Raw genomic sequence first — 18,979 nt, 5'->3', positions numbered from 1 at the left:
TTTATTAATTAATAAAAAAACAAATAAAAAAATACAATATATATATATGACATTTAACCATTTAACCAATTAACCACTCCCGGACCGTGGGCCAATCAAACCTATATACACACGTTCATTTTATTCTAATAAACTTGTGTAATGGGCTTAAGCCCAATCTTGAAATTATTAGTTTACAATTTTGTGCTTCGCTAATGGTGCTTCTGACCTATGGTTAAAACTGGCCCGTCTTAATATTATTAACCTACAATTCTGTTCGATGGAAATATATAGGATTTCTGAAAATATATGATCAATATTGACCAGATGATTTTACCAGGTCTGATTCGATCGCAATTGCCAATTTTTTTCATGTACGACCAACGAATAAAGTTCGGTTACCCAATGTAACCCAATGACAAAAGACATCTCTATATGCCAGCGATCGCAGATAATGTTGGGTAGCTTAAGCTCACCATCTTCTGTCTAAAAAAAAACATGTCGTCAGAGGGTCCATTGAGGTAAAACCCAGTTAGGATCGGATAATATCCGGCCCAAATCTTCCCTTCTGGTCTTCTCCACCCAATGCCAGTTAGCTCATTGGCTTCGCTAATAATTTTAGTACATTTCCAATAAACTTACGTTGTTAAAATAAAAATTTAACAAATGGGATTATCACAACAACCCGTTTTATTAATCTTAAATGTAGTTTGTAGAAGGTGGAGAAACGTAGAAGGCTTTAGGAGTAAGTTGGCTTGTTGTTTAAAAAAAAACTATAACTGAGCACGAATACATACCTAATAAAACACACTTTTTTTGTTCATCTTCGTTCGTTAAAAAAATGAGCATATTCGTGTTTGTTCGTTAAAATCTAAATGAATAGTAGATGAACCTAAATGAACACAAATGAAAAGAAACGAAAATAAATGAACATAACTAAACGAACATAAATCAAGAGTTTGTGAATGTCAACCTCTATGATATATGTAGCCTTAAAGGCTAACCGTGAGAGAAGGCGGAGAAACGTAGAAGACTAACTAAAATGCAATATACATATATGTGCTTTCACAATCTACGTATATTTTTAAAATTCTTTCTTGTTTTTGGTAAAGATTAATAACGTATAAAAAATAAGCAAATAAAAATATAATGTTTAAAATTGCTTTTCACGAGTTTAGCATTATTAATTTTAATTGTTTTCATTCTTTTTATATCTCATTAAACTTTTCAAGACAAAAGTGAAGTAAATAAATAAATAAATATATTAGATCCAAATCTAGATATATTAACATTATATGAAATAAGTATATATATTTTTTATTTCTTGTCAAAGATTAATAACATAAGACAATCTAAAATTAGTTATTTTATTGGTTGAGTGTTTTTTAAGAAGTTTTAAGGTTAAAATTGATTTTTGTGAGTGTTTGTATATATACACTTTTAATTTTTTTAATTCAGCTTGTGGAAGTTTGTTGTTGTGTAAGACAATTAGTGTTTCTGTGTGAAGTTTGAAATATGATATCGAACAAATATGACAGATTATAATGGTTTGTTTTTGTAGATACTCTTATGTGGCATCCACCATAGACAACCACATTACGTAGACTCGTCCTTGGGGCCGGTCCTTTGTGAAGAACGGGGACATGCGAGGTAATGTGGTTGGGGTATATTTATATTTTGTAATAGTTTTAGTTTATTTGATGTATAATTATGTTTTATAATATTATAATTTATCTAATATTTAATTATTTAATATTTAAATCATGTAGCATTCAAATATTTGACATTGAATCTAAAATTTTAGAATTTACTCTAGTTTTATAATAATTAATATTTATTAGTTTTTGGTTTTATACATGTTTATTTAAAAATCATTTATTAAATTTGATAATACATTATTAACAAATAAATAGTTTACTATTTAAATGATAATAACTTGGTAATAAAAGATAAATGATAAATGTAAAAGGTTGTAACGATGTTGAAATGAAATGATGTTTGTAAATGATTATCGTCTTGAGAGAAGTTTAATGTTTTGAATGATTAATACATTGCTAACCGGAAGGCGAATAAGCATGTTTACAAATGTTTTCTGTTTATATAGATTTTAATTACAATGATCGAATCATAAACTCACAAATTCTACTCATAAATCTGCATAAATATTCACTATAAGGGTAGTGGGGGTGGTTCCGTGATGGACATCCATCACCAGTTATAGGGTCACGAACACCGCCGCCACCCTTTTCATCACGAGTGACGGAGGGATTGGGGTGATGGTGATCACGAGTTATGGGGGATTTCGTGATGGAACTCTCTCTCTCTCTCTCTCTATATATATATATATATATATATATATATATATATATATGTATATATATATACCCCAAATACACCCATTTCACTCACACAAAAACATATATATATATGTGTGTGTGTGTGTATACCAAAACCCATCACATTACCACCACCCCCACTAAATGCCATCACTAGTGATGGAATGTAGTCGGATGAGGTATCACACCCTCATTGGGTGTTCCAAGTGATAGAAAAACAACCCCCCACCCCTGTAAGACTCAAACTCTTAACCTTATGCAAAGAACATTGCTATGTACCTCATGAGAGGAACATCACTATATATGTAACATCATAAACATCGAAGATGCTATCAGAAATTTATAAATAAACATGGCTCTAATTCCTAGACAATTGAAGATGGCATGATGAGTTGAATAGAAAATTGTTATTAAAGAATTTGACCTTGAGTTGCTTATTAAGTAGATTAAAGGGAAAGGAACATAGACTTATAAAATACACATTTGGCAGACAAAACAGTTTGTAATTTCAAATGGGGGACAAGATCCATCCATGAAAGTCATGAAGATGGAAGCTGTAAAGCTGGAGAATTGTTTGCTGTATCCATGTGACATCCAAACACCATTCATTTTGATTCTACAAAATAATGCATGCAAAGTTGTTTATTTTATTATCCTCCCACCCATGTTTATTAATTTAGAGGTACTTAATAATATGCATATGGTTCAAGCATATATGTACTTTCAAAGACATAACTTATCTAGTTATCTTCACCTTGATCTCCATCTCAATTGGACTCTTCCTTTCAAACCCTACTTTTTCATATATAGAACATTTCTTTGTTAATTTTAATCTTGGTAACTACATATTTGCATCAATCTATGACATATATTCCGCTTCGGCCTCTGTTTATAGAAGTTTTCTACTAGTCTGTTTATAAAAAAGATATATACTAAAGAAACTAAAGAGAAATGATTGTAGAATCATTGTACGTATGACTTTGATGATAGGATAAATTAATTAGTTTTGTACAAATAGAGTAATTAATTAATACAATCAATACAATCATCATCATCATCATCGTACTCGGTATATCCCACTAATAGCAATGCTATGGTAGGGTCTGAGGAGGGTAAGATGTAGACAGCCTTACCTCTATCCCATAGGGATAGAGAGGCTGCTTCCGGTGAGACCCCCGGCTCGATAGTAGTTTTGCATCAAGCCTTGGACATAAGGCACATAGCACTCAATCATCGGGACACCGGCTGATCGGTGCATGTGCCCTTGTCTTTCGGCTATCAACGCCACCACATGATGCCTGATTAGCCTTCCGCCACTTTTAACGTTATTTTCACGAGATTAGTAAAATAACGTCAAAATTAGTGCAATTTTACTTTTGCCCACCTGAGGGTTCACACATATATACATTATATGCGCGCACCGCAAGCAGGGCGTATATACAATCAATACAAGCATGAGATAATTGAAAATCTATAGAAAAGATATATAAGATATTCATACATGTGTGAGTGTTTAAATTGTGTTCAAATCAATCTCAAAGCAGGCCTTTTTGACCACTTACATGCACCCTAGACATGATCAGATGTTGATGAACCCTCACTCATAACTTCATTCACTTCTCTCCTATGGAAACTCTTGTGGCAGCCACATGCGGCACACGACACCGCAGCCGCCGTTCCTTCTTCTCCACCTGCCATGAACTCCCTGCATCCGTCTACCGCGTACCCTCCGATATTCGCTGCATGATTCTTCTGGCACTCTCCATAACGAACCCTTGCACTTGATGTTCTATTTGAACTGCTCTTTTTAACCACCACTTGACGTTTCTTCATTCTCTCTTTCAATTCTCTCTAAAGGATTATAATAATAATAATAAGAGGAAGAGAAAGAGAGAGTGTGTGGCTATGAAACAAACCCTAAAGCTTGTGTTCATGGCATTTTATAGTTGTTATATATATATATATATATATTTAGATGAAAAGAGTTTCCCACTTGGGAAAAAAGAATCATGCCAAGAAGGGGCATTATTGAAGCACTATGTCATGTCTTGTGATTTCTTTTGGGTTCAGTGGTTATATATTAAATTAGGGCAAAGAGTGATCTCGAGGCATCTAGGTTACTTTCATCAGTAGTGGCCAGTTATGGGTTGACACGATATCCAATACCTAAATTTAGTTACTGTGTTAACAAATCAACCACTTGCTAATTTACAGTAGATGTTTTGGTGCTAAAAATATATATTGATCACCACAAAGTGATTAGACATGGCATTATAATCCCACTCAAAAAGTGGGATATTAATTTCCCCTTAATTAGTTATATATTTCAGCATTAGAAATGAATTAAAAGTAACACAAATCGTCCAGTAAGTTTGGTCTAGTGGTTAGTTAGTCTGTTCTTTTGTGTGGAGATGTGGATTTGATTCATACTAGAGTCATTTCTATGGACATCTGATTAAAGAGACGAATTAGATATATAATCTTGGGATTGAACCGACATGTGGCGAGGATTTACAGACTCTATGCGGTTTCCGTGCATCAAGGGGTATGGTCTCACAACAGTCGATGATTCAAACTTGGACATGGCCCCCCAAAATGATATGTTTATACATGAGATCCTATGTCGTTAAAAAGAAGTAACACAAATCTACAAAACTTTATATATAATATATATGTCCAAAGTTTTGTCAATTTTCATGTCCACGTTAATCCTTACAATTTAAAGCCAACTGAATCACTAAAATCATTCATTACTATCTATTTGTTGGGCGATAACTATTAAATACTAATGTGAAGAACGAAATTAAACATATATATATATATATATATATATATATTTAAATTGTTTAAAACGCTACTATACAACGGTTGTTTTTTAACAATGTATGATAAGTTTACTGTGTTTTCTTTGTACTTTAGTTTATTATTAATGATTATTTTATCATTAATTACTTATATAATACACGGGTCTTAAGCCAGTATTATATAGATATTAATTGATTTTATATATAATAATAGACCAATAATGTTAACATTAAAATATTTACTCGTGACCCGGAAGACAAGCATCTTAATTAAAATATATATGAGTTGATTGGTATACTATTATAGATATTTGATTTGATGTAAATAAAGGGTATATTGGGCCCAATGTTTAATGCCCCTTTTCCTCAAATGAAAATTTTCATATATCTACGGATTTTGCTACAGAATTTTTTTCTACGGATTTTTAGCTATGGATTTCTAGCTACGGAATTTTGCTATGGTTTTTTAGCTATGGACTTTTAGCTACAGAATTTTGCTACCGAGTTTTAGCTACAGCTTCGGCTACAGATTTCATTTAAGATTTTGCTACGGTATAGCTACGAAAACTTGCTAACAATTTTGCTATGAAATTTAGCTGCATATTTTTATGATTTTTTTGCTACGAATGTAGCTATGGTAATTCATATATTTTTGTTACGAATTATATATGGATGTAGCTACAGAATTAGCTATGCATTTTGTATAGAATTCTTCTAAATTTATTTTTATATATTCTTTTCCAATTTTTCCATATAAACATTATATTCAAATTTTATAAAACATCATACTAAAGATAAATATCCAAACCAAATAGCATAAAAATAGTCAAACACTCAAATGTAATACAAGAAAGTTCAAAATCATCCAAAAACTAACACAATAAAAACTAAAACTTAGTTTACCAAACATAAACTCATATATCTTAAGTTGGTGGAAAGTTTTGTAGCTGGTTTTGGGACAGCAATTGAAGTCTCTCGTTCATTTCAGCATACAATCTTGCTTGTTCTTCAATTTTCTCCAACATAGCACGTTTCTCTACCTTTTCTCTTTCTAACTCCGCTATTTTTTCACGTTCCAACTCAGCTATTTTATCCTCCAACTGTAGCACCTGTAAATTAAATTTAAACATCAACCATAATAGCACATCAACGTTCAATGCTCTATAAAAAAAACCACCCCTATTATTTTTTCAAATCATAGTTCACGCATTCAAATGTTGGGCCAAAAGAAAACCAAGCTCTATTGTTCTTTTCTAAAGGAGAATACAAACCTTATCACTTCTCCCCAATGGAAAGGAACCATTTGTACTTGGCTTTGATGGTGCACCAGTCAACACGAAATATGGATCGGCGATGTTGCTAGTCCCGTACAACCGACATTTTTTCTTTCCCCTTACAATGCTTGACCATAATTCCATATCAAATTCCGGGTATAAGCTAGCATCGTCTCCATACTTCTTTATAACAAGTTCCTTATATGATTCCTAAAATGGGAACATTAAAAATTAATACATTACATTACATAATTAAGTAATCAAAACTAGGGGTGAGCATTTCATTGGTCCAAATTTCAACACACATGGAACAGGCCCGTATTCAATAAAAGGTTCGGGTACCGACTCTAAAATTTAACATAAAACGGGAAACCATCTAAGAGGGGTTGTACCCAGCAGAACAAGACTGGAACCGAGAACCCATGAAAATTAAAAAGCCTGCTGAATCAGTTTTCAAAATACATGAAATGTAATTGTCGGAACCAATTCCAGAAAAACGGACGAATGAAATATTGGGTTCCTATAGTCTTGTTATAATGCAAAAGTCACCTATGATTCTCACACAACTTAAAGGCCAGGTGAAATTATAGAAGTGTGCAGCAGATAGCAGTGCAGAAAAAATGTAAACATGATAAAGGGTTGTGAGTACCGAGACATGGCCATTGTGCGAACGTGGTTTGAGTTCCGAACTTCCAGGTCTTGTGGTGTACTGGTGCTGAAGTTAGTTTTGCAGTAGGGCGGGCGGATGAGGAGAACAAGTCTTTTTAATTTTTTAAAACTTCGTTTTAAAATTTGTTTATGTGAACCATAGATCCAATATCCTAACACCTCTTTTTACCATAACTACTATTATTATTATTATTATTATATAACAATTTAGAGTTTTGATATTACAAGAATCCTTCTGAACCACTTGGCAACATCTTATTGGTGCAATGTTTTTATTGTTTCGTATTAGTTTTGGTCATTAACGAACGTAATGAAAATATACATAATGCCATTTTTTAGTTCCGGTACTACACGGATGGTCACGAGGGTGGTCTACGTGGCACATGTGACCTCCACGGAACAGTGTCCCCCGCTCCTGATCTCCCTTGGTCACGCATGATGGGGTGTGCCGTAGAGACTCATGCCGGTTATTTGACCACTTTTTAGGAATAATATTGTTGTGTAACAGCTAATTCCATAAAATAAAAATAATATATATATATATATAAACACATCAATTATTATTCAAAAAAAGTTAAAAATAAAAATAAGTAAAAACCATTATATTCTACCATATATACGCAATTTCAAAAATAAACCAACTAATCTTCATATTCAAATTCTTCCGCATTATCGTCGTCGTCGTCATCATCATCATCATCTAAATCAGCATCTTCAAAGGTAGCTTGTTCACGGTCATCATCACTTATATCGTTGACTTCCTCTATTATATTTCCTTGTATATGAGTAATAGGGAGCAAATCATTAGTTGATGTACATACTAACCTTTCATTATCTTGAAAGAAATGCTCTTCGTCTTCATTATCCTCATCGCCTACTTCACTAGAATCTTCGGCTAGTGCATAAACTCCCCTTGGAGTCGTCTTAACAACAGCCCACCAATCTTTTAATCTTTTTTCTTTTGAAGGATATGGTGTATAATACACTTTTTGTGCTTGTGATGCTAAGATACACGGGTCGTCAACGCATCCTATTGCCTTGGGCTTAACATCAACCATATTAGTCTTTGGGTCCACCCTTACACCCTTCACGGGATCAAACCATGTACATTTGAACAAAACCACAACACAACTTCCTAGCCTGCTATGGTATTCCACCTCTAGAATTTCATCCAACATTCCATAATAGTCAGTTTCAATTCCGTTATAAGAAGCCCCTTTCACGCACACACCAGAATTTTGGGTAACTCGAGATGTTTGTGTGTGAAACTTGTAACCATCAACCAAATAGCCCTTATGTGACTGAACAAAAGTGAGAGGCTCTTGTGCTATATCTTTCAAATGTTCTTTTCCAGGGCAATTCATAACCTACATTCATAAAAATTAAAAAGTTATGTTAGCAAGCATGTAATGATATAAATTAGCTAACTACTAGGGTAGGGTATATAATACTTTTAGTCTTATGCTTACATGATCTTACAGCCACTTAGCAAATGAGCTTTCTTTCTTCTTATCGAGTGTCGCTTGGTCCGAGTTCGGGAATGAAGCTCTCAAATGTTCATCAAATAACAATATGGTTTCGTGAAGCTCTTGACAGTTAAGCAATATATAAGTATGAGCCTTGTGTTTGTCTTTATCAGTAAGAACTTCATTTTTTCCACCCTTATCAAACAATCTTCGAGATGGGTGTTTGAATATACTCAACCGGGAATCGATACTCGAAGAACAAGGAATATCAGGGGCAAAATTGCGAGGCTCACGATTCAATCGTGTCTTAACTGTCGGCTCAAAGTACAAGGTGCAAAAGTTACAAAGCTCATCTACGAGATATGACTCAACAATAGAACCTTCGACCCTTGCTTTGTTTCGAATCGTTCTTTTCAGTCGACCCAACTTCCTAAAAGACGAATTGAAGAAAATGTTAGCAATTTCGTAACGTTTTATATGTCATATGAGTAATTTGTTTAAGTTAAAATGGCTACCTCTCATATGGATACATCCATCTGAACTGCACAGGACCACCAAGAAGAGCTTCATTGGTCAAATGTATAACAAGGTGTTCCATTGAGTCTAGGTGGGAAGATTTTTTCCAACTTACAGATGGTTACGATGATACTTTTTCCTAGTTTTTCTAAATCCTCGACATGTAAAACCTTTGAACATATTACACGAAAGAATGTGCACAACTCTATTATTTGTTCATATATTTGTTTTGGTAACATGCCTCTTTTAATACAATAGGGAGTAGTCGTTGCATAAACACATGACAGTCATAACTTTTAAAGCTGTAAAAAGTACCCTTATCAATGTTTACGCATCCTCCTATATTTGAAGCATACCCATCAGGGAACTTTATTGTTTTCAACCATTTGCATACCTCGTTTACTTGATCTTTGGTTAAAGTATATGATGCTTTCGGTTTCTTGTATTTGTTATTGCCTGCCTCCCAAGTATGCAACGATGGCCGATTGCAAATTTCTTTTAAATCCACCCTTGCATTGATATTGTCTTTTGTTTTATCAGTATCCATGACTGTTTGAAATGGATTCTCAAAAACATTTTTCTCAATGTGCAATACATCAAGGTTATGTCGAATTAACAACATCGGCCAATATTCAAGCTCCCAAAAAATGCTTCTCTTTACCCAATTATGCGTTTTACCAAATTCTGAAAGTCTATCCTTTGTGTTATACGGTGCACCCTCATAGACACTTGGAATGTCATAAACTTGTTCATATATTTTCCAACCATCTAACTCAACCGGAGGTCCAAATGATGGTGGAATAGATTTATTAGCCCGAAATCCATCTTTATCTCTACGAAAAGGGTGTGATGGAGGTAAAAATCTCCGATGACAGTCAAACCAACTTGCTTTGCGTCCGGCCTGCAACCGAAAAGATTCTGTGTCTCCCATACAGTATGGGCAATCCAAGTGACCATGTGTACTCCAACCAGATAACATTGCATAGGCGGGAAAGTCACTTACCGTCCATAGAAGGATAGCTTTCATAGTGAAATTCTCTTTACGGTAAGCGTCATAAACTTCAAGGCCTTCCTCATACAACTCTTTCAACTCGTCTATTAGCGGCCGTAGAAACACATCCAAGTTTTGATTCGGGCTCTTTCGCCCAGGAATAACCAAGCACAGTTTAACAAACGAGTCTTTCATACACATCCATGGAGGTAAATTATAGATTGTAAGAAAGACAGGCCATAATGAGTAAGGGTTTGAGTTCGTGTTATTTGGGTTAAAGCCATCGGTACATAACCCAAGACGAACATTACGTATCTCATTTGCAAAGTCAGGATTCTTTGAGTCAAAATGTTTCCAAGCCTTACCATCACTTGGATGTGACATGATACCGTCTTTTGTTTTGTGATCATGGTGCCAAGTCATATCTTTTGCAGTCTTTATAGTCATATACAACTTCTTAAGTCTAGGACCAATCGGTATGTTTGTCATCACCAAATGTGGTACCTTATTTTGCCCACTCTTGTGACGAGATTCACCGCACCATTTACATTGTGTCAAAGTCTTGTCTTGCTTATAGAATAACATGCAGTGATTTTTGCAAACATCAATCCTTTCTTTAGGAAGACAAAGCTTTTCTAAACTCTTCTTTGTATCATAAAAGTTTTCGGGCAGTTTATTTCCTTTAGGCAATAGTGCCTTAACCATGGAAATGTTATGGTTGTAACATTCAGTAGATACATTGTAAAGTGATTTCCAATTCAAAAAACTTGTGGCGGATTGTAACTTTGAACAATGTGTGCCCTTCTCCCCATCCCACAAAGGCTCATCAGCAGCTTGTAACATGTCATAGAATCCATTTGCTTCTGAATTCGGTGCATCTCCTTCAAAAGTATTTGAATCATGATTTAAGTGTGTTGTTGGATCATAACCAGATGAATACATACTATCCAACACCATCTGTCTACAACCATCATTGTCATCACCAACAACTTCCATAGTAGCAGACGAATGTCCTGCATTGTGGGTGGACTCTTCACCATGTTCACTCCATGTGTAGTATAGAGGCATAAAACCCTTCATAAGCAAGTGTTTTTGAACGGTTTCTCTATCTTTGTAGATGCCATTTTGACATTTTAAACAAGGACATTTGATGTCAAGTATTGTCTTACGTTTCTTAGTCACCCTTTGATCCACAACATTTTCTTTACAATAGACAAGTCTAACCACTTGTTCAAGTTGTTATAGAACTCCAAACTAGAAGATCCATCACTATTGGTCCTTTTGTACATCCATGTTCGATCAGTAAACCACTCCATGCCTAATAAAGTCAGTGTCAGACCTAAAATTCAAAGTCATTGCAAAACTATGTTAAGAAAAACAATTAAGCAAGTTTGTAATTGTATTTGTTTAGATTAAATTATATATATATATGTGTGTGTGTGTATATGTATATATATATAATCTTACATTCTAGTTTGGTTTTTTACGATAGGTTTTCGGTATAAAATGTAAACCGCTTTGAAACCAACAGACCAGAAGTATTAACAAAAGAACATGAAACCAAACCGATATCCAATTAAGTGGTTTCACATTTCCACACTGTGAACACCCCTAACCAAATGAATAAACCTATAGGCTTTTCTTTTAAAGAGAATGTGTATCAAATCAATCTTACTAAACATTTATATAACTAAAGTTTTAATAGTGAACCTATTATATGCAACGGATTGGTATGCTAGCTAGTCATAATATATTTATATTTATTTGAACTTCTTTTAAATAACATATTTATTCGAACTTCTTTTAAATAATAAATTTTGATAACTTAGATGGCATTGAGTCGGGTTTAGGTATTCCGAAACCCATACCCGTTTAATAAAGTCTATCCCAAACCCGTCGGGTATTTATCGGATAATTACCCGTCAGGTTTCAAGGATACCCATCAGGTTTCGGGTTTCCTATCGGGTTTTGAACAAAAAAAACTTTCAGATATTAGATCAAACTTAATAATTCAAATTACAAACTGTCATTACTTTGAATATATACTGTAGAAAAAAAAAGAGATTAAATCTTGGGAGAATGAGATAATATACAGTTGGATTTCTTGATTAATTGAAAATGTGACGCCTGACGTTTTTGATTAATTGAAAATATATTCAAGAAATCTCTATATGTGTATACGCTATATATGTATATATAAATATATAAATATACTTATATTTAAAATAAATATATAAAAAGTTATGTCGGGAGCATAATCGGGTAAATGGGTAAATGCTATCGGGTAATCGGGTATATATAAATCCCAAACCCGTCCCAAACACGCGAAAAATTTCAAAACTAATCCCAAACCCTATTGGGATGTGTATTATCCGTCCCAATTATGTCGGGTTTTGGGTTTTCCCATCAAGTTAGGGTTTCACTACCATCCTTACAATAAACTATCGAAACCTATCTTTCATTATAAGAAAGAATTTGTATTCAATCAAAAGTTGCATCCATTAATGCATCATTAGTCAAATTGACGAAGTCAACATGCGAAAAGTAGCAAATGAGTCGAAATTTCTAACGGGGTTGCCAATATGACTATGACTGCACCACACTAAATTATCATTAAATAAACCATGAGCCCAATGAGCTTGATGGTAGATCTATTTGATATATATTTTGATTTCTAAAACATATATATAGCTAGAAGTAATAATGAACTAGAAGTAATAACGAGTAAGCAACGGAAATAAACAATGATTGTAATAACAAGTAACACAACTGAAATAAACAATGATCTAACAGTCGACTAACTTTATGTTGAAAAATATATTTAAACAAACCAAACCAAGAACGAATAAATAATCAGAAAACTACTGAAACATAGAACAAAAAACGTACCTCAATATATTAATTTTCTATCAGTAACTGTAGACGGCTATGTGTTTTAATCCAAGATGATACAATTGTTTTGTGATGATGGTGTTAAATTCACAAGTGGTTCTTCGGTCGAACAAGAAGCACCAGGCTACGATCGGTTGTACGTAAACGGAAAAAATACTTTTATTACTAGAACAAAACGAAAACTGGAATACAAAAAATAAACCAAGACCAAACTATTTATAAGGCTAGACCTATAATATGACTCAAACTAAGAAAACCCCTTAGCCGATAATTCTAAAGAATTCAAATAACATATCTAAATTAAAATAAACTATTAATTACTTCTTTTAATCTTTATCAACCGCCTTCTTTTCTCTTCATCCTCCTAACCGGCCGGCCCAATTATCCTATTTTAACACATGGCATATATAATTAATCTCACAAACAAATGATTGTATGATATTAATTCACACATTTACAATTGTGGCGACAATAGGATAATTCAAACACACAACAAAAAAATAAAGAGAAGGTTAAATTTAAATTTAAATTTAAATTAGAATATAAATAATAAATCTTTTTTTTTAATTCAAATTTAACTACATTAGTGAACTTTTTAATGTTGACCAATAAACATATATTCCAGTATATATATATATATATATCGAACCAAAATCTAGAATATAAATAATAAATCTTTTTTAATTCAAATTTAACTACATTAGTGAACTTTTTAATGTTGACCAACAAACATATATTCTAGTATATATATATATATATCGAACCAAAATCTCAAATTTAATCCGTCGCTTAACATAGAAATTCAATGTGGCATGGCATCCGTTCTTGGTATCACAACAAATCACGTGATTCGAAACGACTAAACGAACAACCAAATAAGTTTTTCCTATTATTGAATCATCGGTTTCTATTCAATATGGTTGAAATTATCTGCTTCTTTTTAAAGCAACCTGAACTATATTTTTTTCACATTATCATTATGTTTGTCAACTTATATTAAGGTAGTCGATTAGAAACATATATATTTATATATAGATTCCAGTTGTATGTGTTTATGGTTTTTGAAGATAACCGAATTCAAAACAAATTTTCTCTAATATTTTGCTATGAACTTTGCTACGGATTTTTGAAATTAGTTTGATTTTTTTTCTTTTTTTGCTACTCAGTTTACAACGAGTATTATGTTAATATATTTTTTTAATTTTTTTTATTTTATCAAATTTACTACAAATTCTGCTACGGATTTTACTAAACTTTATTTTATGAGGTTTTAAACATTTACCTTCTAGATTTTGCTACGGATTTTGCTACCAATTTTTAGAAATCATTATTATGATACTTGTTTTCTTAAGTTTGCTACGAATTTTGCTACCTATTTTATGAAATCATTTTTATAATACTTATTTTCTAAAATTCGTTACGGGTTTTGCTACCATTTTTATGAGGTCATTTCTACAATATTTATTTTCTCAAGTTTGCTACGGATTTTGCTACAAATTTTTTTTTTTTTGCAACGGAACATTCGTAGCAAAATATTTCCATAGCTAATCCGTAGCAAAAATTGCGACGGATTTTTTCCGTAGCAAAATTTCGTGGCTAATGCCTATTTGTGTAGTAGTGAAATGTCGTATAAACTATAATTTGTAAGGGGGGTGAGGGGTTGCGATTTGCGTACTTTTATTAAAGGGTAAAAGACAAAAGAGGTGGGAAACCATATACTTTTACAACGTGAATGACATGGTTTTTATTCAATTTTAATCAAGTTTAATAACACCAGTAACAAATTTGGACGAAAAAAAACAAGAAAATTATGTTAGTGTGAAATAACTTAGGTTTATGATATTTTAGGGTTTGCATCGAATACAAATGATTTTTATCGTAATAAGTGTACACATAATTAGAATAAATGTGTTAACACTGAAATAACTATTATTACACTGTAAATTTTAAACTAGAGTAATTATTATTACATTATTTTTATTTTTACCCTTGTTTAAAACTGTAATTACTCTAATTATTTATATGTTTAGTATATTAATTTTATTTATACACCGGATCACACCTTGATACTTTAAAAAATGATATGCATACAGTAAGGGTATCACATTTCAAATTCAAAAACATGTATATACTATAAAATTATAGAAAATTTAACAACATCACCTCATTTCCACCACTAGACCCTCAACACCCATGATCGGCGCCCTATTCTGTGTTGGTGTCTAGTGGTATGTGCGATCGCTCAAGCTTAGATAGCCTCCTCATGCCCTCTCTTATGTGTCTCATAACACAAAGCCTTATAAGAATAATATGTTATTGTTTCTTCTAATAATGCACTTATAAGACAAACCTTAAGGTTACGCCTAAATCATAACAAAAACCTTAAGTTTTAATGGTTAAGAGGTTACTTCTTTAATTTGGTAAATAACATTAAGGAGTTGTTTGGTAACCTCTTAATGAGAGGCTACATCTTAATAGTTTATAACATCTTAAGATGTAGTGTGATGGATGGTTAGGTGTTTAAACAGGTTCATAACCTCTCTTTAGATGGTTCACACATCTTAATGGTTAAGAGATAGCCTCTTAACCATTCAAACTTAAGGTTACCTCTTAACTATTATTCAATTAAGATGTTATGAACCATTAATATGCAGCCTCTTAATGACCGGAGGCTACCAAACAACCCTTAATATTATTTACCAAATTAAAGAGCTTGTAGTCTGATGGTAAGGTGTTTAAACATGGCATCCCTCCTTGTGTTGAGTGTTGAAGTCTTGTTAAGGGCAAATAGCGTGTTTTTTTAATGGAAAATGTATTTTATTAATTCCGCATATTTTAGGTTGACCGATAATAATTTCATCTCAGAAAATTATTGCCACCAACTTTAACACTATTTTCATTGGTGCTCCATCTAAAAAAACTTAACTCCGTTAATTTTTTTTCGAATTTCAAACTAATATTTTAAAGCTTTTGATTAGATGAATGATATCAGTCGATTGATGTAAAATTAATCTCATAATGGTGCTCCAAACGACTTGAATTTTGTTAATAGGAAGTCTAATTAAAAAAAACCCCAATTGAAGCACTATTTCGTCATTTGGAACACTGTTAATTCAAGGTAAATTTTACATCAATCGACTTGTATCCTTCTCCCGATTCTTGATCAAAAACCCTAAAGTATAAGTTTGAATTTCGGAAAAAAACTTCCGTTAAGATTTTCTGAAGGAGGCCCAACGAAAACAAATAATGTAAAAGATGGAAACGTAACAACAATTTTATAAGATATTATTATCAGCCAATATTAAAGATAAAATATATATTGGGCATGATAAAAAAATAAAAAAAAAAAACCTTTTTTGGGGTGTCCTATTCTCCCTCCGACATATTTACTGCAGACCAAATCTAAAGCAGTGTGCGCGTGTGTGAGATTCGATGAGACATGGAAAGAGATGGGTTGTTAACCTTTTGATATTTCCTAAAACCTTAAGCAGTGTGTGTGTGTGTGAAAGGGAGGGGCGCTTTATGTTGAATAACTCACATTTCCACATCCCCACAAATATAATTAAACCTTGACTCCCGTTTTGTGCTTGTTGCAATGATAACAGGTTAGGTTTTGACGGATGTTTGGCAGGTTAAAGCGTCGTGTAAAAGATTCCCGTGATATATGCTTTCAATGTTTGGGATCTTTTGGAGTTAGTAAGATGTATATGGAAGGCTAGATATGAAACGTGTTTAATGAGAGTCCGGCACAATTGTCAAGTACGTGTGACGGGGAATATAGAAATCCCTATGGATAAAGAACGGTTAAAACGGGTAATGTTAACTTGAGAGACTTGATAAGGTTGTGTAGTGTAATAATGGTATATATTTAGGTGATTTGGCGACATTGGTGGTTGTATATTCGGTCATTTTGGCCATTACACATATATAATATAATTTTAGTTGGTCATTCAAAAAAATAGCTTTGACGGATCGTATTCAAATATTAATTAACGTCATATTTTAAATGTAAATCATTTTTTATTAGTTCATTCAAACAAATCCAGTTCTTTTATCTATGAGTGCAATAGTTACCCATATTCATGATCTATTATTGTAGCGGATTACAAACCCGGCCTTTTTAGTATATGACCTATGAAAAGACATTGTTATACGATATTATATTAAAGTTATTAAAGACACATTTGTGTTTCCGGTTTTATCTCTTTGTTGCTATTAGGCTTGTTTGTTTCTCATTTGACAAGTTTAAATAAAGCAAAATAAGTATAAAAGAATGTGAGAGAGGAAGAAATGATATGTAGCGACGAAGGTGAGATTTGAACATTAAAAGATCGCATATAAGCGTACTTATTATACGTGTCACAAATATATGTTATAAAAATTAACGCAAGTTAAAATAAGTAACACATAAAAGATGGAAAAGACATGCATAAATATAATGACAAGAAGTTTAGTTGAACTCCATGTTCATATGGGCCTTAAAAATGCAAGTTACACCACATTTATCACGACTCATGTCTAACGCACATGGTAGACAAAATTATCAAATCGACAAGGTTGGCTTAGTCTCTAGAGAGTACATGAACTTTATGACCTCTTAAATCTAGCATTTGTTGTTTTCCATTTTTATCTTGCATGATGTAACTATATTTTAGCATCTTTATGATTTAAGTTTTATAATACTTTTATTTCTAGTGCGTTTTCGCGTAACATTTTTTTTATATTCATACATGTATAAAAATGACTTGTTACGAGTACATATATAGTAGCTTACTTGAAATCTTCTTCCATACTGAACAAACCACCGGTTCCATTTGACGGATTGGTTTAAACTACAAATTTTAGTTATTAATGGATAAAACGCGTAAAATTTGATTACATATTTTTTTCCTCTTATATGCGCCAATATGTTAGTTGAGGAACAACCCCATAACGTTGTTCTTTATATGATTCACCAACTCAGGCTAAAAGAGCATTTTATCGTTGTGCAAAGTTTGGTTTTTGAGCGTCATTTTTAAACACTTTGAAACCCACAAATGATTCATGTTTATATCACAAGTAGGCAAAATAAAGTTGATTAAATTATCAATAAATGTTATGAAGTACTTTTCATCGTTTTTTAGTTACACATGGTTTTAAGGCTTCACCCAATGGGCGCCTTTAAGGGCACCTTTGTTGCACGGAAAGGGGGTGGGCTTGGAACGACCGGCACCTAAGAGGCTTTAAACTACAACGAGACGTTATGGAGAAGGGCTTCGAAACCCTATTTCTTATTTACGACCTCTTGGTATCATAATAGATAATGGTCTATGGATAAATATCATTATAAAGGCAATCCTTAAAAATAAACATGTTAGTTTATAAAGCCAAAATACATAGTATTTGCAAAACTCAAATGAGTTATAAATCATAAACATGGGAAAATGACATACTCCTTGTCAAGTTACGTAAAAGATAACAATTGTATAAAATCAATGAGATTGACTATAGTCAACAAAGGAGCTCGATTGACCATTGTTGCTTTGTTTGTATTTGTGGACAATCATGCATAGAGAGAAAATAACAAAAGACACAACACTAAAATTTAAAAGGACACATCTAGCACTGGCCTAGTACGTTGGTGGTGGAACTAGATGAACCAGATGGTGGCACCATCCTTTACGGCTAGCAGAGATCAAAATGATTTTAGGAGTGAAATTTCTTACACAAACGTCCCACCCAAAAGTTAGGACTCGTGCAGCGAAGTCTCTAGGATTGAGAGAGAGATAGAACATAGCAAATTTAAGGGCCAAGTCGGTAGATCTAAGAAGTATATGTATTAAAAAGACATACGATTATGAAAGGTTTGGTAATATATTTGTATGACCCTTACTTATTACGAGTTTGAGTCATATTAGTGAATGATATACCTTTGGTTCTTTAAGTTCTCCGGTTGTGTTAATTGAATATCTTAATATAAAAAAAAGAATTAAAATATCACTTTGGAAATGTTTTATTTAATATAAGTGATACAAAGAGAATAGAAATTCAAATTCCCATCACAAATCACTTC

The 18,979-nt window shown here is 32.8% G+C and overlaps 1 protein-coding gene across 1 annotated transcript; it reads right to left on the bottom strand.

Moving 5' to 3' along the window:
* Positions 1–7,703: 7,703 nt before the first annotated feature.
* LOC143597558 (uncharacterized) lies at positions 7,704–11,351 on the bottom strand. Its single transcript, XM_077076039.1, has 3 exons — positions 11,260–11,351; positions 9,439–11,218; positions 7,704–8,429 (listed from the first exon to the last, which is right to left on the bottom strand). Exons 1-3 carry the CDS (start codon positions 11,349–11,351, stop codon positions 7,704–7,706), a joined length of 2,598 nt encoding a protein of 865 aa, XP_076932154.1.
* Between the last annotated feature and the right edge of the window lie 7,628 nt (positions 11,352–18,979).

The sequence above is a fragment of the Bidens hawaiensis genome, unplaced genomic scaffold (assembly GCF_021521415.1).
Source record: "Bidens hawaiensis isolate Kalapana, Puna unplaced genomic scaffold, B.hawaiensis_p1.1 tig00048517_1, whole genome shotgun sequence".
Lineage (NCBI taxonomy): Eukaryota > Viridiplantae > Streptophyta > Magnoliopsida > Asterales > Asteraceae > Bidens > Bidens hawaiensis.
The sequence above is the reverse complement of the archived record's forward strand: the minus strand, read 5'-3'. Positions and strand labels throughout refer to the sequence as shown.

What these genes read in the sequence shown, in the direction of transcription:
- LOC143597558 (XM_077076039.1), bottom strand. Translation starts at nt 11,351, where the DNA reads ATGGAGTGGTTTACTGATCGAACATGGATGTACAAAAGGACCAATAGT. An exon ending in TATAACAACTTGAACAAGTG is followed by an intron (nt 11,219 to 11,259) that starts GTTAGACTTGTC and finishes TGTGGATCAAAG; the next exon opens with GGTGACTAAGAAACGTAAGA. An exon ending in CCAAAGATCAAGTAAACGAG is followed by an intron (nt 8,430 to 9,438) that starts GTATGCAAATGG and finishes TTATGAATGTAG; the next exon opens with GTTATGAATTGCCCTGGAAA.